Source organism: Lissotriton helveticus, chromosome 11, assembly GCF_964261635.1.
Source record: "Lissotriton helveticus chromosome 11, aLisHel1.1, whole genome shotgun sequence".
NCBI lineage: Eukaryota > Metazoa > Chordata > Amphibia > Caudata > Salamandridae > Lissotriton > Lissotriton helveticus.
The window spans coordinates 1,010,285,351-1,010,307,496 of NC_136072.1; the positions used below are offsets into that span (position 1 = coordinate 1,010,285,351).

At 49.1% G+C, this 22,146-nt stretch overlaps 1 protein-coding gene across 1 annotated transcript in view; it reads left to right on the plus strand.

Moving 5' to 3' along the window:
• Positions 1 to 22,146, plus strand: part of SART3 (spliceosome associated factor 3, U4/U6 recycling protein) — a 542,493-nt gene that overhangs the window by 341,142 nt on the left and 179,205 nt on the right. The window contains exon 15 of the mRNA XM_078667411.1: positions 2,492 to 2,660. Within this exon, the coding sequence (XP_078523537.1) occupies positions 2,492 to 2,660 (169 nt within the window). The remainder of the gene's footprint in view (positions 1 to 2,491; positions 2,661 to 22,146) is intronic.

Genomic DNA, 22,146 nt, shown 5'->3' on the forward strand with positions numbered 1-22,146 from the left:
TCCCAGTGCATGATGGGAACAGGGCAAACCAAACTACCAAGCCAATTCTTATACTGGGAAGGAAACAAGCTTCCGGGGACCGGTTTCTGCCATTTCAGGCGTCGTCGGCCCGGCTTGCTTGAATCCTGATGGTGCAATGAGCAAGGGACTCACATCTGAGTATACCCTTCCACGCATATGGTGGACAAAATGATTCAGAAAAGGGGGTGGTGATGAACAGAGTGCCTGAATTAAGCAGACCACTCTTACCCAGTCCAAAGATCAGGGCTTGATCCATCACCGTTTTTTAGCTCACTGCACCATCCCAGCTCAGAACTTGGCTATATGCAAATTAGTCTGTTCCTGTCCCAGTGCATGATGGGAACAGGGCAAACCAAACTACCAAGCCAATTCTTATACTGGTGTCTGCCAGCCTGCCACCTGAGACACTGTTCTGACCTTCTAAGGTGAGAGCCTCTGGCATTTAAATTTGTTCAAAAATGTTATTTGTAGGTCGAGCCTGGGCAGCACATGCGCTTCTGCGAGGCATGCAATATTAGAGTATGGGCCTGAAGCCCCGGCCACTCTCCGCCCATATTTTTCATTGGCTTATGTCAGTCCTTCATAAACGCTGGCTTCTGATTAATTCATGGGCTTGTTAGTCCCTCCTTAGTACCGGCTTGTCTTCACTTGTAACCTCCCATCCGGACTGGACCTTTTACTGTGCCTTACTGTATAGCCTGTATTAGCCTTTAGCAAGAACTCTTTGCTTAATTAGTGTAAACATGGTGCACGGGCGCCGCGTAAGATGCTGTTGCTGGGCACCCATTTTATAATTTAAAAGAAATATATATATGCATGGGCGCCACACATGATCACATTGCCTGCTTAATATCATATGCACGGGTGCCGTGATTGATTTTGTTGCACAGGGACCATCTGATACCTGCAATAGGTCTTGCATTTACGAGAATTTGAGCTATTGCCATTGTAAATGACAATGTCCTTTATTTACATGTTGTTTTTTTTAACATAAGTAAAAGGCATTGTCATTTACAATGCTAATAGCTTCAGCTCTTGCAAATGTGAGACCTAATGCATTGCAAATGCTTGTTAGGAATTGGTGTGGGATTTCTTTGAGTGTGTCTCACTTATTGCCTTTGTGTGCACAATAAATGTGTAGCACTACCCTCTGATAAGCCTAGCTGCTTGCCCACATTACCACAAACATTTGGGTTATCATTTATACGTATTTAAACCAACTGGGGTTTGCTTGGACTCTTTACACAGTGCACCTCGTTTTGGTTCACTAAAGAGGCAGCTTCCTACATCTATACTTGCTTACATTTAGGAGGCGCAGAAAGTAACCCTTGGTCTCTTTCAACCAGTCACAGGCCCCCTCTCCATATAATGAGTTTTGCAGTTTACATCAGCTATTTGTTTTTGGCAATCAGCTTGCTTTTTGTGAAAACCCGAAATCGCATTTTATTTTATCGTAAAATAGCCTCTGTATCCTTAACTTCATTGTCATGCATGTTTCGTCTCCTACCGTGTTATGATCATGTTGTTCATTTCGGCTGCTTTCTTAGTCCGGCTTTCTGCTGCATCTTCTGTTGCACACATCCTATCTGCTCTATGCCACAGATTAGGTTAATTTGGATTGAGACAGTGTGAGATTCAATTAAAGTATTGTCTTTGCACATATCCTGTTGCAAGTGAGTTGTGGTGGCTTTCCTTACCTTGCTTCATTCTTCCTCAATGACAGGGGGCATGTCAGCCACACCTACTCTTTTCACTGCTGTCTACTGCACTATTTTCATACTCTGTGTGATCCTATATGGCTTCACATTAACCATGTTGTCAGTGAGAGGACTTGACATGTACCATCACAGGAATTTCCACCATGTGGCCTTTTAGCCCTAATCATGCAGTCTTCGAGGCCAGCACCCTGTGGCCCACAGGACGCTTGAGTCTTGGTGGTGTCTCTTGTACACCTGCCCTGGGCTAAATCAGCATTCAGCCAGGGGTGTCTGGTTAAGCAGCTCAAGTTTCTACCAGCAGAGCAGTGACAGTGCTGCAGTTTTTCTCAGGCAGAGCGTGGGCCCAGTACTGTTTTCTTCCACTGGTCTTGAGAGGACTCTTTCAGTAGCCACCTTTTTCATGACAGACCTACAAGATCGCCATGTCCCAGGGCTCTCTGAGTTCTGAATCCCCTGATGTCAGTGCTGTCATAAATTTAGAGGGTCTGATGTCTGCTCTTTCAGGGATTTGGCAGGATTCAGCTGGGCTTTTACAGTAGCTTACCATAATGCCTCCCATTTGTATTGAGACAGGTTTAAAGTACATATAGATCTTTTATTGTAATAAAAGAACCATGTAGGTAATTAGCTTTTTGGAAACATTTCAGCTGAACATACGCTTATTGGCTTAAAACTGTAAATATTGCACATTGTAATGAGACAATTCTGCGCTCATGTTTGTAGCTAATTATGCACAACCCATCACCTTGTAGGCTGCAGCTAAAGAAGCGGTTCTGACTAGGCAAGAGGAAGAAAAAGCAGAACAGCGGAAAAAATCTCGTGCTGAAAAAAAGGCCTTAAAAAAGGCAAAAAAGCCAACAAAAGGTGGAGAAAAGCGCAAAGCAGATGAGGACGATGAAGAGGAGTGGGGTGAAGAAGCAGGTATGAGGCATCATAGTGGCGAAAAAATGATGAAAACCTCTTTTGTTCTATTTAAGCATCCTCACACTGTACAGTATTCAAAGCTAACACAACAAAGTTTGCAGAGTGTTACAAGTTGACACAAATGCTAGAGCACCAAACAATTAGATTCTTCTCCAGAATCCTCACCGTTATAATTACTTAATGCAGAATGGACTCTGAATAACCTACTTTTGCCTATACAGACAATTTGTGAACTTGTTGGCTGTTTCTTAAGCTATCAATTGATTGGTGGCCGCATGTCTACTATTGTTTCATGATTGGTGTTTATGTATTGGCATCCTTTTTGGCATTACTTCTGCTAGCTATTTTTATTCCTGTAAAATTTGATGTTTTTTGGATAGTTTTGAGACATCATTTGCTCATGAACAAAATGTGCTCGTCCTCTTGTACCTCCTTTTAGTAAAAGAATAACTTTAGTTCTCTGACTTTCCTGCTGGCTCCTTATCGATTGTCTTAGTCTGTGCTTACCTTGCATGTGTTTGCACGTTAAACCCATATCTGTTGACTTTTCAGGTTCTTATATTTGTCTTTAAGTAGCTTACTGGGGGAAACTATTTCAGTATTAGAGTGATTCATTGTTTAGATTTCTAAAATAATATCTTGTAATCCTTTTTTGCTTCTCTCCAGTGGATGGATTGGCGAACGTATATTTTGTTAGACTGCTTATGTTTCTTTTTAAGTCTCCTACTTTGGTCCATTTTCAATAAGGCCTTTCTCTGAGATCATGTGTTGTAAACTGCTATCTTCTCTTTTCCTTTTGTTGGGGAGTGTAAGCCTTAATGTAGTACCTATATTGACTTTCTTTCTCATTGAAGGATGCTGGAGACAGAGGGTTGGGACCTATCTGGCTTGCAAGCTTACCATCTCTGGTGGCTCTCCGCACGTCTGTAGCCAGTGCACTATCAGACTGGAAACAAAGAAATGTAAAAACATTTTTTTTTAATTAGTCAATAGGCCATTTCTGTCTATGTACCCTTGATCTAGAGCAGCATCTCCACTACCAAGAGCCTTCCATCGAGAAAAAGAGCAAAAGGGTGGAGATGGTTGGACGAAATATGGAGAGAGGAGCAACAGCATCAAAACAGTGGGGAATTGCGCACTCCAACCCCTCCTACACTGGTATAGCCATCAGCAATGAAAAAAAATGGGCAAGCTAATGAAGCACCGCCCAGAAAGTTTCAAAAGCCCGCATCTGCCTTAATGGAAGAAGGCAAGACTATTGCCAACATGCAAATCAGCTCTTGTTGCCGCAGACAGCCAGTTGACAGATAGCCATAGGCATACCACTGAGAAGACACACCTGGCTACAGGTGTTAGTGTTTAAATGAGAGGCACAGGCAAGCATCATTAACACTCCATTTACTGGGTAAAACCTGTTCGGCATTGCAGTGGATGAAACACTCCAGCAGTTGAAGAAAGTCAACAACACTGCCAAGGCCATAGAGGTGTAACTGTTTCGAGACTAACCACATAGAGGGACAAATCCCCATAGGAAGACCAGCTGGAAGAGAAAAACATAAAGGGCAGGCACCACATACATCTTATCACCAAACTGGCCAACAGCATCCAGCAGCGCAACAATAGCAGCCACAGGCAGCACAATCTCAGCCCTTTTGGAGCAGAGCAAGAGGAAGAGGACTGATCCCCAGAGGAGCTAGCTCCACAGACAAGAGATTTCACAGGCCAGATGCCCAGCCACACAACACCAGTGGGGGTGGGGAGGGGCAGGGTGAAGGCCTTTTTTCTCCAGAAGGGGAGGAAGGTTACATCAGATAAGTGGATCTTCAACATCATCCAACACAATATTGCTTTGAACTCATAAAGACCCCTCCACGAGTCAAACCAAGAAAGAGGGCACACACTAAAGCAGAGAGGCACTGCCTAGAACGCTAGGTGCAGGACCTCTCAGAAAAGGGGCAATAGAGTGAGAGACAACAGCAGAAATCAACCAACGGAGCTACTTAGCATAATTCCTCATCTCAAAGCCAGACAAGTCATTTTTTTAAACAAATTCATAAAAACACAATAATTCAAAATGTGCATGCAACAAGATCTGCTCCCGCCGCTGCGGGAAAAGAACTACATGGCCACTATAGACCTCAAAAGACTACTACCTGTACATTCCTGTGAACTGTCGGAACAATAAATACCTGCCGTTCATCATCATCCAAAACCATTACTAATTCAAAATGCTTTCTTTCGGGATCAAGTCAGCACCAAGAGTAATCACTAAATGCCTGGACACGTTAGCACCCTGCCTAAGAAGGAAAGGGATCCATGTATACCCATATTTATACGACTGGCTGGTAAAACCTAGCAAACTTCCACCAATGCGAGACGAACATCAGTACGGTCATGGACACCCTCCCACAGGTTAGGTTTCACAATCAACCTAGAAAAAACATCCACAAAGTGTCGGATAGTGCCTCTTTAGTCATGGTCACCCACGTTTTGCCACTGGTACTGATTTGTTTCAACTGATGTACACTGGGTCCCTGCTAACCAGGCCACCGTGCCAGGGATCTTTTCCTAACGTAAGGTAAAGTGGTCTAGTTGTAACAATTGGCACACCCTTTAGCACCCCTGTAAGTCCCTAGTGAGTGGTGTAGGAAAGTTCCCCTTTTGGCATGGTTGTCCCTGACTTTTTGCCTAATGTTGATGCTCTTCCACTGACTGTGCCCAGGGTTTCTGCCAACCAGGTACCCAGGGCCTATGTTCTTTCCCTAAAACTGTACTGTTGCAAACCCAATTGGCAACTCTCTGGCCACATTTAAGTCATTTGTAAAAGGTACCATATGTACTAAGGACACTGTGACCAGGGAAGGCCTCTAAGGACTGCAGCACTTATTGAGCCACCCTTAGAGGCCCTGTACCTTTATACACACAAACACACACACACACACTGCCATTGTAGGCTGAGTGTTTTGGTGCAGAGCAAAGTGAAGAGTCGACATGGCACACATGCCATGCCTACAATCCACTGCCATGCATAGGTAAGCAACCTCTCTAGCTGGGTGCACTATACCACTGGTGAGGGTACATGTGCATGAACCCTGTACCTCTACAGTGTCTAAGTCCATTCTGATTAATTTCCCTCTGAGGCGGAAAGCCGGAGGTTAGCACGCTGCACCTGAATTGTATTTTAAACTCTGTCACTATTGTCTTCACTTACTGTTTATTTTAAAAACTGTAATTGACCACGAAGCTCACCTGAGCAAAAGCGCCGTACTCACGCGCTCAGCCTGCCCTCCCAGACCCTCCAAAACACAGCGAGTCCCCGCTGTCAGAGGGGGAAAACGCCCACACCGCCAGCGCGGTCAAAGGCGAAGCCACGCCCACTGCGAGGCCACGCCCACCGGACTACTTAAACGCTCGTAACAGCGCAACACTGATTTCTGATTAATTTCCCTCTGAGGGCGGAAAGCCGGAGGTTAGCACGCTGCACCTGAGTTGTATTTTAAACTCTGTCACTATTGTCTTCACTTACTGTTGATTTTAAAAACTGTAATTGACCACGAAGCTCACCTGAGCAAAAGCGCCGTACTCACGCGCTCAGCCTGCCCTCCCAGACCCTCCAAAACACAGCGAGTCCCCGCGGTCAGAGGGGGAAAACGCCCACACCGCCAGCGCGGTCAAAGGCGAAGCCACGCCCACTGCGAGGCCACGCCCACCGGACTACTTAAACGCTCGTAACAGCGCAACACTCATTTCTGATTAATTTCCCTCTGAGGCGGAAAGCCGGAGGTTAGCACGCTGCACCTGAATTGTATTTTAAACTCTGTCACTATTGTCTTCACTTACTGTTGATTTTAAAAACTGTAATTGACCACGAAGCTCACCTGAGCAAAAGCGCCGTACTCACGCGCTCAGCCTGCCCTCCCAGACCCTCCAAAACACAGCGAGTCCCCGCTGTCAGAGGGGGAAAACGCCCACACCGCCAGCGCGGTCAAAGGCGAAGCCACGCCCACTGCGAGGCCACGCCCACCGGACTACTTAAACGCTCGTAACAGCGCAACACTCATTTCTGATTAATTTCCCTCTGAGGCGGAAAGCCGGAGGTTAGCACGCTGCACCTGAATTGTATTTTAAACTCTGTCACTATTGTCTTCACTTACTGTTGATTTTAAAAACTGTAATTGACCACGAAGCTCACCTGAGCAAAAGCGCCGTACTCACGCGCTCAGCCTGCCCTCCCAGACCCTCCAAAACACAGCGAGTCCCCGCTGTCAGAGGGGGAAAACGCCCACACCGCCAGCGCGGTCAAAGGCGAAGCCACGCCCACTGCGAGGCCACGCCCATAATACCTACTACAAATGTGTCGGCCATTCCAGCGCAGCGGACGAGCGCAGCGGGAGCGCCGTTTGCGCGCCGAAGGCGCGCCTAAGGCAAGCCCGTCCGCGCACGACCGGGCCTAGGGCCAGACCCCCTGGCACCCAGAGCCTCCACCAAAACCACATACTCCCGTCGTGACCTTTTAAGCCTCAGACCTTCCATCGCCCCCTCATGCAGATATATCCATGATATGAATGGACCCTTTGTCAGCTGCACGAACTGCCAGCCAGCCCAGCTTAAACTCCCCACACGAGTGCTGAAGCCCGCAACCCTCAAACTTGCCTCGCTGAACTGTCGCTCCCTCCCTAAACATGCGACACCAATCCACCACTTAATAGAAGACTACGAGATTGACATTCTCTTCCTAATGGAAACGTGGCTCACCCCACACTCTGACTCGGACATAGTGTTAGCCACACCACCTGGATTCCTCATCCAGTCTCTCCCTCGACCACTAGGTAGAGGTGGAGGTATTGCCATCATCTACCGAGACTCTTTCATCTGCAATTCCAGCGACGCACAAATCTCAGACTCTGAAAGCCTTCAATTCTCAATCAAACTAGACCCTACGAATTCCCTTTCAGGGATTCTAGTCTACCGTCCCCCCGGCCACCCTGGTTCCTTTCCCAATGCCCTCTTAGACACTGTAGCTACACAGGCTCACTCCGTCACGAATTTTATTTTAGTGGGAGACTTGAACATCCACTTCGAAGACACTTCAGATTCTGGAGTAGTCGACCTGATCACTGAACTAGCGGCCTCGGACCTCCGTCTCCTTAACTCAGGAGCCACTCACATTAAAGGCCACCTGCTGGACCCAGTCTTCACCAGCTCCCCCGCGATGCAAACAATAGACTCCATCCCCCTTCCCTGGACGGACCACTTCTTGGTCCTATTCCAACTTCCAGGTTCCCTTAGGAAACCTCAGAAATTGCCCACTTTCACCAGAGGCAGGACTTGGTCCAAACTTCCCATTGAAGAATGGGCTAATACCCTGATATCTACTGCCCAGATTCATGAAGATATCCCGGACAACGCCGATAGTAACTTCAGAAATTGGATCACGACCTCCCTTGACTCCGTGCTCCCACTCAGAATGCGCGAAGACAAAACCAACAACACGGGTTCTGCACCGTGGTTCACCCCAGAACTTCGTCAGCTCCGCAAAAACTGTAAAAGAGCCGAACGGCTTTGGAGAAAAGACTGGCATAATGCCAGCAAAGAGGCCTACCACTCCTCAGTCAAAATCTATAAAACTGCTATTAAGCTCTCCAAAGCCTCCCACTATGACACCCGGATAAAGGAAGCCTCAAATTCCTCTAGGGAATCCTACTTCATCGTGAAGGAGCTATTGAAAGTTCCCATCTCTCCCTTGTCCACCACCCCCCAGGTAGACAGAAGCAATGACCTAGCCACATATTTCAACAATAAAATCGCCCGTATCCTCACATCCCTCCCTCTTCCTAGCTCCCCCACCCGCAGAAATATTACTCAGCCCCCCGGTCAGACGGGAATACGTCCCCAACTTGAGACATTCAGGCCAGTAACGCCTAACGAGGTGGAAGCAACCCTGAATAAAATAAAAAGTGGATCTCCTTTAGACCCTGCACCCTTGAGATTTCTCAAAAACGTGGCCCCCGCTATCACCCCTACACTCACGGAGCTTATCAACTGCTCACTTGCACAAGGATCAGTCCCCGACAGCTGGAAAAGTGCAGTGGTGAAGGCACTCCTTAAAAAACCTCAGCTTGATCCAACTGATATGGCAAACTACCGACCCATATCCCTCCTCCCGGGGATTAGCAAGATTACCGAGAAACTGGTGAATAGTCAACTCTCCCGATTCCTCGAGACAAATAACATCCTACGGCAATCCCAAACCGGGTTCCGTCCGGGACACGGTACAGACACCGCCCTTCTTGCCGTCATCGAGGAAGCAAGGCGCATTCTAGACTCAGGAGGATCAGTGGCAGTGATCCTCCTGGATCTGAGTGCCGCCTTCGACACGGTCAACCACCGTGTCCTCCTCCATCGGTTGGCGACAGCAGGGCTCACCGGGATGGCACTCAGCTGGATAGAGTCCTTTCTCACCGGACGCACGTTCCAGGTCTGGGACGGTGAATACCACTCGTCCACACTTCCACTCACCAGCGGGGTTCCTCAGGGCTCCTCCCTGAGCCCCACGCTTTTCAACGTGTATATGGCCCCTTTGGAAGATGTGGTATCACCATTCGGGATAAAAATCGTGAGCTACGCTGACGACACACAATTGGTCGTCTCCCTATCCCAACTAGACGACCACCCAGACAAATTACCAAACTGTCTCACCGAAATTCACGGGTGGATGTGCGAATCGTCATTGAAACTTAACGGTTCCAAAACCGAAGTGATGCTCATGGGCAAACAATGGGCGACCATCCCCCCGGCGATCTGGCCAGACGTGTTTGGGGAAATCCCCACCCCGAAACACGAAATCAAGACCCTCGGAGTCTGGCTAGAACCCGATCTCTCAATGAAGACCCAAGCGGCCAAAACGGCCGGGACCTGTCTTGGGCTTCTGCGGACTATCCGCAAAATCTTCCCCCTTCTACCGCCCGTGTCCAGGAAACTTCTAGTTCAGGGCCTCATAATGTCACGGTTAGACTATAGCAATATGGTCTACCTGGGTGCGCCGGAAGCTACCTTAGAGAGACTGCAAAGAGCCCAGAATGCAGCAGCTCGCCTAATCATGAGCGTACCTCCCAGAGTATCCGCCAAACCCGCTATTAAGGCTCTGCACTGGCTCCCAGTCCGCCAAAGGGTGAAATTTAAAGCCATGTGCACGGCCCATAAACTAATCAATGGCTCGGGACCTGCGATTCTCAGCGGCTTGGTCACCCCTTACATAGCACCGAGAGCTCTACGGTCTGAGAACGAGCACCTGGCCAATATCCCCAAATTCAAGAGGACACGTACCGGAGGCCGACGTTTCTCTGTAAAAGCGTCCACTGGTTGGAACTCCCTCCCACGCTCCCTCAGACTGGAGCCCAATTACCTGACGTTCAGGAAAAAACTTAAAACCCTCCTGTTTCCTAAATAAACCCTTCTCCCTTATCCCCCTCAGCAGGATTTAATCTCTATAGCGCGGGGATGCCCTCGGGTCACCAGGCGCTTTATAAGTTGCTAAAATAAAAATAAAATAAATAAATAAATGCTAAATTAGACATTGTAAGTGCAGTAAAGCCATAAAGAGCATATGGTCTGGGAGTTTCATTACCAATTCTACATCACTATAATTGCTTTACTGAAATCTGCGAAGTTTGATATCAAACTTCTCAGCGCATTAAACCCACACTGATGCCAGTGTGGGATTTAATGCCAAATGCATTCAGAGGGCATCTAAGAGATGCCCCCTGAAAAATGACCTGACTCTAGTTTCCTGGCTGAGTGGCTGCCACCACCAGACATGTTTCTAGACCCCTGGTCGAGAGCCTGCTGCTCTCGGGTCCTGAAACAAAACAAAAGGTGTCAAGCCTCCTACCCCAGGATAGGCAGGGTCCAAAAAGTGGAAGCTTCAAAGGCTAGCTGCCTTTGTAAGCTGACCCAGCCCTTTGCTGCTCCCAGCAACTGGCCCCTACAAGTTCTGACCCCCACTTTGGGCGGGAGAATCGGCGGGAAAACCAAGATAGGAGGAGAGGTGTGCTCACCTTTGTCAACCCCACCCCTCAGGTGGAGGAGATGAGGTGAAGCACAACTCCCAGTCCCCGCCATCTCGAAGATGGGGGGACCCAGCCAACCAGAGTGAGGCTTGTGCCCCCCACCCACTGGAGGGTGGCATAACAGGGTGTACCCACCCTAAGGAAGGGACCCATTGGTCCCAACCGGTACTTACATGAAATGCCCCTAAATTAGTATTTAGGGGCAACCCCGAACCTTGCCTTCTTAGACAAGAAGAAGGACCAAAGAGCCGTGCTGAAGGAAGAAGAGGAGGACACCAACTGACTATAGGGGACGTAGTGACCACAAGGGTCAGTAGCCCATTGGCTACTACCCTACACTCCCCCAACGCCCCTAAATTCAGTATTTAGGGGTGTCCTTGGTATTAGAGAAGCAGATCTTGATGATCTAAGAAGATAGAGGACACCGAAGAGCTGCAAAAGCAGAGAGGAGAGAAGAAGCAGCTGCCCAAGTACCTACACTGCTGGCCTGTCAGTATCCCTTGTCAAAAACTGTACCAAAATTGACTCGTCCTGCAGCTTTTGACTCCAGAAACCTGGGACTACTTCCTGCCTTCAAAAAATACTCAAGACCTCCCTTGAACAGCGGACCTGTTCTGAAGAAACTAAAAAAGAGAAGATTCTGAGGCCCCTGGAACTGTCAGAACCCAACACCCAAAGTCACCACTGCACCCGTCGCCTCCGGACTGAGTTGTAAGGCAGAGTGCTGAATATTACATGTGTGGGCATATGTGCAGATATGGCCCTGTGCTGGTCAGTCCTATTAATGCCAGTACAAGTGGAGAAGTGTGGCTCAATGGTTAGAGCGGCAGACCCTGATGCAGAGGTCTAGCCCGGGACCAGGGTTCAATTCCCCGCCTCGGCGGGTCTTGAGCTCAAAAATTCCACGGACCTGATAATTCTCGCCTCGGTGCCTATTCCAATCATGGAGTCCCACTCTGCAACTCTGGGCAATAGCTTGCTTAATCTCCACAACGGCACCCACAACGCTAAGGATGCCTGGCCTCCACCTTGGGGGTGCCCAGGAGTGGACACCTCACAGGGAAAGCCAGGATGGGTTCCACAGCGGTATTCATACAAGCGCCTTAAGAACCTTGCGGGTGAGTAGTGCGCTATACAAGTATCAATTTACATTTTACAAGTGACCAGGGAAGTAATTTTAAAACATGTACTGGACACTGGTGAAAACAAGTTCACCAGCTACATGATGGCTTCACTGAAGATAGGGATGTTTGGTATTAAACATCTCGTATTGATAAACCCACAGTGATGCTAGTGTTGGATTTACCAATACATGTACCCAGAGGGCACCTTAGAGATGCCCCCTCAAAACCTACCAGCGTTTGGTGTCCTTGCTGACTGGTGTCTGCCAGCCTGCCACCTGAGACACTGTTCTGACCTTCTAAGGTGAGAGCCTCTGGCATTTAAATTTGTTCAAAAATGTTATTTGTAGGTCGAGCCTGGGCAGCACATGCGCTTCTGCGAGGCATGCAATATTAGAGTATGGGCCTGAAGCCCCGGCCACTCTCCGCCCATATTTTTCATTGGCTTATGTCAGTCCTTCATAAACGCTGGCTTCTGATTAATTCATGGGCTTGTTAGTCCCTCCTTAGTACCGGCTTGTCTTCACTTGTAACCTCCCATCCGGACTGGACCTTTTACTGTGCCTTACTGTATAGCCTGCATTAGCCTTTAGCAAGAACTCTTTGCTTAATTAGTGTAAACAGGGTGCACGGGCGCCGCGTAAGATGCTACAGGCCTGTCCCGAATTCTACCTGCTCCAGCGGAATCCTGCTGTGTCCTGCAGGCAGCAGCCTCCCAGAATCCAGAGGACCTGCCCTGTCTCCCTTGATAACCGGATTAGCAAACCAACTGACTTTGGCTCCGGCGAAATCCATGAGTCTGCACCACTCTGCACCCGTCACCCATGCCCCGAGTTCGAGTGGCCCAACACTACAAGGAGGTCTCCCCAGCTATCCAGGCCTGGGATCTGGTGATCCCTGACCTAACTCAAGACTCCAGACGACTCCTGCAGCCCCTTTCTGGAGGATCCCCCCGACCTCAACTGGAGCCGGTAAGAAAAACCCGATGACACCCCTGCATCCGGTGCCCCATGGCCTTGGGTGGCCCAACTGATGGTGTCCCAGCATCCCACAACACTCAAACTTACATCTCAAACCAGTGATCACCCCCAGAAGATCTTCATCCCCGAACCTACAGTGTTTGTTGAAACCGGAGAATCCCCGTTGAAAACAACAAGGCACCCAATGCCAAAACAGCAACCTGCGCCCGGCCACCCTGTGCCGCTGTGTCTGCACCTTGTGGGTGGACCTTGTGTTCTAACTTGAACCCCCCCTTTTGCCCTGAGCTTAACACCAGGAGCTTTGATCCCTCAACCTTGTGGCCTGCTCTTGAGCTGCCACCAACCAGAGGCCGCCTATCCCCCATTGAATAGCATTGGGCCTCAGCACTCTGCACCCGGCCGCCCTAGTGCAGCTGAGGGTGCTCCGGAAGGGCACCCTTGCCCACGGAGGAACCCTTGTTCTAACCCCAGAAACCAAACTCCCAAAACCAAGTACTTACCTGTAAAAAGATAACCATTAAGAGTAATTGGGTGACCCAGTATGAATGAAGGAACATTTCTAAATCGCGTGTTTACCGGGGGGCATCCCAGCGCTGTGGCGCCATTTATGCTTTGAGCAGATCAGGGGCAGAGAAAGGTTTTCACTTGTTTTCTTAAATTAAGATAGTTTGGCTTGGAGCGTATATGGTAGGGAAGGTTGTTCCAGAGCCTGGCCGCGTTTTATGTGAACAATCGGCCACCACTTCGTGATCACTTGAAATTAGGAGCTGAGATTAAACCCTTATTGTCAGATCTCAGGGCTCTGTTGGGTCTGTAGAGTTGAATCCTCGCGGGTATGTAGTGCGCTTTACAAATGATTGATTGATTGATCAAGAGCAAGCCTTTTTCCGGAGAGTGCTTTGTGTGTAATGCATAGTGCCTTGAATTGAATTTTTTCCTGAATAGGGAGCCAATGCTAGGTAGCGAGAGAGGATTTCGCTGAGAGACGTCTGGGGCTATTCAGAAGCATGCGGGCTGCACAATTCTGTACTGTTTGCAGTCTTTTGATGGTGGCCTGGGGGGCTTCCAGGTAGACCGCGTTAGCATAGTCCAGTTGTGACAAAGTGAGAGCCTGGACTAGCAAATGTCTAGCAGCAAATGGTAACGGGGAGTATCCTTCCGATCATTCTTAGAAGGCCATAGCAACTGGCTGCGACTTTACATGCTTGTTCCTTGAAATGAAGGTTGCAGTCGAGCCAGACCCCTAAGCTTTTAATCAGTTTTTTGGAACAGGGGATGAGCCTAAGCAGCCAGGCCAAAAGAGGTCTATATTTGAGGTGGCAGAGTACCCCAGGAGCATGAGTTTGGTCTTTTCTCCATTAAGTTTTAAGAATGAGTTGTTCATCCAATTGAATACCTAAATCGGGACCATAGTGGTTGTGTTGTTTCAGGGAGACGACTAGCTGGGTATAGTTGGCATATGTGACGATCTGTACACCAAATGGGCGTACAATTTCTGCCAGCGAGCTCATGTATATATTACACATGGTGGGGCTTAGGGAAGATCCCTGTGGGACCCCTCATGTCAGGGGTATTTGTTTCGAGGAGGATTCTTCTTCAAAGACTGTAAAGACCCGATTTTCAAGGAAGGAATGTAGCCAGTTCAGTTCATACGTCTTTATTTCGAAATATTCCATCATAAAAGACATCATAAAAATTATTCATAAAAACACTCTACACTTAGCAATATTAGTATACACAATTACCCTAGATAGAATATAAAAACTAGATTAATAAAACCTAATGTACATAAGTTATTTTCATCACACAGATAATCACTACATAGGGTGTTGAACAAGTCGTACAACTCATAAGACATAATTAAATTTGTAATTAAAGACGTACTAACTATATTGGAACTAAAAACTGTCAGTTGATCAACTCACAAGTGGGTACCTAGCTCTAATAATCCATGCCCACCCCAGAAATTTTGCTACAGCTATAGTCACAATCTCAGATGTATTAGTTCTTAAAAGCCATAGTGCCTCCGCACCCACCCTTGTTCTCATCTTAATACAAATTGATTTTAACCATTTTCTCCGGGGGGCTAGGTAAGCGGGGCAAACGAAGAAAATATGACCTATTGACTCCTTTTGATCCCTACACCAGGGGCAGTACTCTGAAAACTGTCCACGCCGTTTGTTTGTAAAGGTCCTCACAGGTAGCGTCCCAACTCTAAGCTGGTGATAAAGGTTTCTATCGTTACTCCTAATAATGACATACCAATAGTCCTCCAATAGGGGGTCAAGCTTATGAACCAAAAACCTGCCAGTCAATGAAGTGGACTCTGTCTGGACAACAAATTGGTGTCTTATGGACGCCCAGTAAAGTGCTTTAAATTCTTTTTTCGATGGAAAAGCATTGTTTCCGGGGGCCGACCACAACAGACTAAGACCCATATTTCCCAGTATAGACTTCACATCTCTGAACCAGGGAAGATTACCTGATCCCACAATTGATCTTAGATCAGAAATTTCATTAGCAAAGAGGGCCAATTCCGGAGTTGTCCATATTCTCCTCCACAGAGCTACCATCCTATACCGCGCAACATCATCAATAGAGTGACAACCCATATCAAGCAGTAAGGGTTTCATAGGGGTAGATTGTGGGAGACCAACCAAATTGCGTAGGAATTTGTTTTGAATTCTAACCAATGGGGATAGGTCCCAAAAGCACCATAAGTCCGCACCATACAGGATTGCAGAACTTATTTTTTCATCATATATTTTTAGTGCTGGCGCTATCCTTTTGGTTAAGGAGGTTCTTTGTTCCTTAATTAGGCACCCTGTTAATCTTGAGACACGACGCACCTGGTGCCTCTTCCCGCCCCCGCCCTCCTGCATCTTAAATCTTACAATTTCTGCCAGCGAGCTCATGTATATATTACACATGGTGGGGCTTAGGGAAGATCCCTGTGGGACGCCTCATGTCAGGGGTATTTGTTTCGAGGAGGATTCTTCTTCAAAGACTGTAAAGACCCGATTTTCAAGGAAGGAATGTAGCCATTTTAATGCTAATCCAGTCACTCCAGCCTACCTAAGTCTTTGGATCATCAGATGGTGATTAACCGTATCGAAGGCTGCGCCAAGGTCCAGCAAAATCAGGCCCGCGCAGCCTCCGTTATCAAGAATCTTCCTAGTTTCCTCTACAACGGCAAGAAGAGCAGTCTCCGTGCCCAGTTGGGACCTGAATCCTGTCTGAGTGGGATGAAGGCAATCCTTGTTTTCTATGAAGGCCGAGAGAATCGAGTTAGTATGCTTCTCAGCTAATTTGCTCAATCCAAGCAGCAGGGACATGGGTCGATAGTTTGCCCACTCTTCTGGGTCAAGGTTTTTTTTTTTTTTTTAGAAGTGCTCGGACCCTGGCGTGTTACCATAGGAATGGCACGATCCCTGCCTTACATGATGTGTTTATAACATCAAGTATAACTGGAGACGCAACCTTTGTGATCTGATGAAGAATGATGGGGGAGCGGGGTCTGTGGGGGAACCCGATTTTAACTTTCTCCGGAACCGTAGCAGGGTGGAACGATTGAGAGGCGGGAATTCTTCCAACGGGACCTGTGCTTTCGGGATCGCAGTATCTGTTGGCCGAAAGAGTTTGTTGATCTGTGATTTGAGGAAAGGACTTGTAAATGATTTGTATTTTTTCAGAAAAAATTCTGCTATTTTATTGCACCCATGTTGGACATTGTCAAAGGTGGTAGGGGGGCTGGGGAGTGTGAGAAGGGATTTGGCAATCTTAAATATTTCACCTGGGGAGTTTGCAGCTAAAGTGATTTTTTCTTGGTAGTAAAGAGCTTGGGCATTTGTTATTTCGGTTTAATACATTTTAATAGCTTCTCCATATTTGGCTTTCCTGGAAGCGGAAAAATCCTTCCTCCTGCTTCTTCCATATTTTTTACATAGCTGTTTCAGTTCGCGTAATTTCTGGGAATACCAGGGATTTGTTTTGCATTTCACTTTTTCTGAGATCTCTTTCCTTGGGAGGACGCGATTAAGAGATGACTCAAGCCAGTTATTAAAATTGTTGTTTGCAACAATAGAGTTCGAGTGAGATAATGGAATGGTGTCTTTTAGATTATTTATCCAAGAATCTAAGGGGAGCTTAGACCATTTGCGAGCCAGTTAAGTGGTTCTGGCCGCTGGTGAAATGGAGTCAGGGAGTACCCAAGTGAAAGGAAGTAGAAAGTGCTCTGACCAGGGTAAAGGAACAGAATTACCAACCCAAAGGTTATGTATATTTGAAAAAATAGGGTCTAGCAGGTGGCGTTTCGTGTGGGTGGGACCATCCACTTTTTGAGTGAGTTGGAACGTTGACAGTACGTCAGTAAGTTCCAACGTGGATGAGGATTGGGCATCATCAAAGTGCATTTTAAAATCTCCCAGAATTGTGAAGTTGGGGGAAGAACTGGCAAAGTTTGCTACAAGATCGGGAAGGTCTTTGTTTAAATGACCGAGGGGGCTTGGCGAGCGGTAGACTAAGATCCCTGAAAAAGTGTGAGTGGGTGATAGGCTAATTACGAAGGTCATACTTTCACGGTCAGGAATGGGATTTATCGTAATCTGGCATATAAAATCGTCTTTATGAATTATAGCTAAGCCGCCTCCACTGCCTTTATTTCGGTCAAGCCTCTAAATTACATAATTTGGAGGAAGGGCTGGAACAATGGCAGAGTCTGTCTCTTTATTTAACCAGGTCTGTGTTAAAAATAAAACATCTGGGTTCTTTTCTTCTAGGAGAAGGTAAATTTCAATAGAGTGTTTAGAAAGTGAGCGGCAATAGTAAAAACATTTTGATCAGTTTTTTTGGGGGGTGTCTGCAGGGGGTTGAAGAGTGGGATGAAGTTTAAACCTACAGTTGTGTTCATTGCGTGCTGATTGTGTCTAGTAACATAGTGTGAGCACACTTACTTCCCACTTCTCTTCTAAGATGGTGGAGTTGCTCCGTGTTATAGGAGCGTCTCTCCCTCACAAAACCGGCAGGGGTTCCTGCCCCTGGCCCCTGTTGGGCGCGGACGGGCGCAGACGGGCTTGCCTTAGGCGCACCCTCGATGCGCCAGCGGCGTTTCCGCTGCGCGGTCGCATCATCTGCAATTTTGTGTTCGCGTCAGCGTCAAAGACTAGAGCGCTGACTTGCCAAGCGTTTGTATAATCCCCCCAGAGCTATAACTCAGCTCTACGTACAGTGTAAAAAGTACAGTTTTTAAAAGAATCTCTAAAACATTAGTAGAAACTATAATATATTTAAATCAAGAAGTTTCCTTAGGGCAAGTGGATTCTGCCCTGTCACCACTCGAAAATGACAGAAAAGACGCAACTGCGCGGTCACGTCATCGGCAATTTTATGGAGCCATGTGTTCTCGTCAGCATCAAGGACTAGAGCTCTGACTTGCCAATCATTTGTATAACCCCCCCCGGAGCAATAACACAGCTCTACAGACAGTGCAAAAAGTACAGTTTTTAAAAGAATCTCTAAAACATTAGTAAAAACTATATAGTATATTTAAATCTGATCGAGACTACTAGCCACAGATTCCTCAACGTAGAATTATCCCCAGGCGTAAGACCGGATCTGGAAAATGTTCTTTGCGACAGCATCTCTGCGCGCCGGGGGGCGGTTCCACGTGACTCCGCCCTGACGTCGTCCATAGGAGTGACGTCCGCATGGTCGCATAAGCCCCACCCCGGCACGCCGACGGCAGTATTTTCTCTTTTCCGCATGCAACGCGCATCCGGATCGTGTCCTGGCCTGTTTTCAGGCCTCTTTTTCACGCTTTGCTTTGAGGATCAGTGTGCGAATGCCTTCGGGCTTCAAGATGTGTACTGATTGTGCACGTCAGATGTCGGCGATGGACCCTCACCCTATATGTATGTGGTGCTTGGACGAGCACCATGATTCTATGGACTGCGAAGCTTGTCAGCACCTCAAACCGAAGTCCCGGCGGGAGGATGAAGTTGCTGACGGCCTGCTTGTCCAGGTCGGTATCATCCCAGTGTCCGTCCCCTACCTCGGAGGCCAGGAACCGCCGATTCAGCCTGCGGCATCGCCCTACGCCATCGCCCCAAGGGTGTCGCTTGCCAACTGGTAGGTCCTATAGCTTGTCTCCGAGGTCTTGTCCTCGTTCCGCAGAGGGCACGGGTTCCCCTCGGGACGTGCACCCCTGCCATACCCGCCGTTTCCCGGTGTCGGGGCGACTAGGGCCCAAATGACAGCCTATGCTCCGGCTCTGCAGGCTTCTTTGGCTCCTCCTCCTCCTCCTCCTCCTCCTGAGACGTCTGCGGATCCCTTGCCTCGCGTGGGGCTTTCCGCGGAGTCGGCGGCGGCTTCGGCCCTGGTGCCGAAGGTTTCGGCTTCAGGTTGTAGGAGGGTGGTGTCGTCGAGGGGTAGTCTTTCGGGGCTCCACTCTTCGACCTGTGGCATCTCTGCCTCGCCGCAAATCCCTAAGGGGCTCCCTGTGGCCTCACAGGAGATTGCCGGGACTCACGACTTGTCCCCAGATTCCCCTTGGCCCTCTGAGCAGGCTGCTGACTCACGAGAGCCCGAAGGCTTTACTCCCCTGCCCTGGCAGAGCCGCGGGTGGAGGCCGGGGCCTGGGGTGCTTTCCGAAGTCTCTCTTAGTCCTCGGACGGCTGCCTCGGTCGAGCCGACGCCTTTACGGCGCTGTTCCTTAGCCGAACCGGCTCCGACCCCGCCCCATTCTCCTAGGGAGCAAGTGGTGGAGGAGGTCGACTCGGCGCCGCCGATGCCCACTCTGGCGCCGTTCGGCGTCGAACCGGTGCCTGTGGCGGACTCCACGGCGCCGTGCCGGCATCGGATCCTTGATTCGTCTCCTGAGGCTCCTTCCTTTCTGGAGGTTTGTCATCTGTTGGTCTCTTCCTCTCCAGAGACCGGACGCCGCATTGTTGCCTTTTCACCGGCGTCTTCCAGGGAGGGCTCCTCGCAATCCCCACGGCCTAAATCCTCGGACCCTCTTTTCCGCAGCTCGTGGTTGGTTCTTCCACTGGCTTCTCCACCTTCCCCAGGGGCCCCTCAGGTCACCCACTCGTCCGTGGATCCCCCACCATTCAGGGGCTGGCCACTTCCCCCTTTAGCTGGACTTGGGAACGGACGGCTAAGTTTGCAGCCGTCGCCCACGGAGGAATTGCTTTCTCCCCCACTGTGCCCTGTGGAGGCCAGTGTTACCTTTGTTCGGGCTATTTCCACGTCCGCTGGCATTTTGCGGATGGGTGAACCTTTCACCCCATTCCCTACTGACAACCTTTTGGAAGTTCTCCACCAGGGCCCTGGTGGACGGGAGCTGTTTCTTCCTTTTGAAGCGTTGTTCCACAATTCTCTTCTGGGAGTTTGGGTGCGTCCTGCCAAGGGTGATCCGGTGCCTCAGCCTCTCCTGCATCACCACCGTACTGCTCCGCACGACCCAGTCTGCCTTTCCTTCCACTCTTATACTCTTGGCTCTCTTCTGCGGACTGCCTTTCCGTCCTTGCCTGTGGTGTTGTTTCCTCCGTCTCGGGGGGGCCTGGCGTTTGGATTCATGGGGGTGTAACATCTTCACTTTATCCAGTGCTGCCTTGCGGGCGCTCAACACTCTGTGTGTGTTGGCTAGGGCTACTTTCAGACTGTGGGTTTCTGTGGAGTCCCTTCTTTGTCATATCTCCCATGAGGGTGCCCGCGCTGATCTACGGCACCATGCGTTTGATGGTCGGGAGTTGGCAGCGTTCATTCTCAGTGCGGCCTTGGATGTTGCCTATGCTCTTGGCTGTGCTATGGCCACTTCTGTGACAGTCCGTCGCCATGCTTGGCTGCGGGATGCTGTTTTGCCTGAGAATATTAGGGAGCGTCTAGTTGACCTGCTCTTTGATCGGGTCCTTTTGTTTAACACTCATGCGGACTCCGCCATTCAGCATCTCCTTGCGAGGCTCCGCCCTCCTCCCCCTCCGTAGGCTGCCTTGTTGATCCTCCGGGGCTTGCTGGGAGACGTTATCCCACCTGCTTCCTGGAATCTGGTGTTTGAGTGGGCCGTTTATAGGTTCTGTGTGGCTTTACGTGTCTTCGGGGTCCCTTGGTTGGCCCCTCTCTTCTGTTGGCTGCTGGTTCAGCCTTTTTGGCAAGTGTGTATTTTTTGCCTGTTTGTTAAGCCGTCTGTGGTTCTTAACGCAGGTCCTTATGTTCTTGTCCTCTGATGCAGGATTTTTTCCCTAAGAGTGGTTCCCATGTTTTCTTTGGGACGTGTCTTACCCTTAGTGGGGTACTGTTAGTTATTGTATAGCTCTGTCATACACTGGGAGGGTGTGGACTCCCCTTTGCGGGTTCCTCGCATTTCCTGGCATTGCTGTATACCGCTGGTGCGGTTTCTTTGCACTTGTCGGGCGTAGCTTGTGCTGCTCCAGGTTCTGTCATTTCAGTATCCGCTGAATCGCTGGACCAGCTTTGGCATGCCGTCTACGGCATTGTGCTGTGGTGTTTCCGCCCTTTTTTGTCCGGCGTTTCGGCCTGGTCCTCTATCTGGTGTTCCAGGGGGGGATAGGTTTCCTGTTGTTTTCCTGTGTTCTGGTTGACTGCTTAGTCCGTCCTATTTATTCTCCTCTTCTCTTCTGGCTGGTCCCGCTTCTTTCGTGGGTCGGTTTATGGCCGGAATGGTCTCCCTTAGGGGTTGTTCTGGATTTCCCTGGCCTTTGCCTTCGTCTTGCGCTCGGCTTGCTCTGGGTGCTCGGCATCATTGTATTTTCCGACGCCTGCTCTTTCTGGTCCATGGCCGGGGGCCTTGGCGTAGGTCCTTGTGCTCCAGCCTCTTGTTCTGCTGGAGCCTTGCAAGACTACGTCTTCTCACGCCCGCCTTTCTTGGCTGTGGAGCCATTCCTGCCTTGTCTGCTGACTTGAGGCTGAGGCCGGTCCAGCTGTCCCCTTCACTGTGTGTGCTCTCCTGTGGAGGGGTTTGCCTCCATTTCTGACTCTTCTCCTAGGATTTTGGGGTGATTCTTTTCTTCCTCAGTACTCCTCTGCTGCTGTGTGTCCCTCCAGGGCTTTCTGGCGGATGTCCCTGGTGTCTGGGATGGGCTTGGGGTATCCTGGCCTCCCTTCGCCTTGTCATTGCTTCCTTCTGCTTGTCCCCATTACACATCCCCTGCGGGGGTCCTGTGTTTCTTCCTGCTGGGAGGCTCTCTCGGAGGCCCTCCTCCCTTCTGGGTATGGCTACAGTATCTATTCTACGTTAAGGAATCTGCGGCTAGTAGTCTCTATCAGATGTACAAGTTACTTACCTTCTGTAACGATG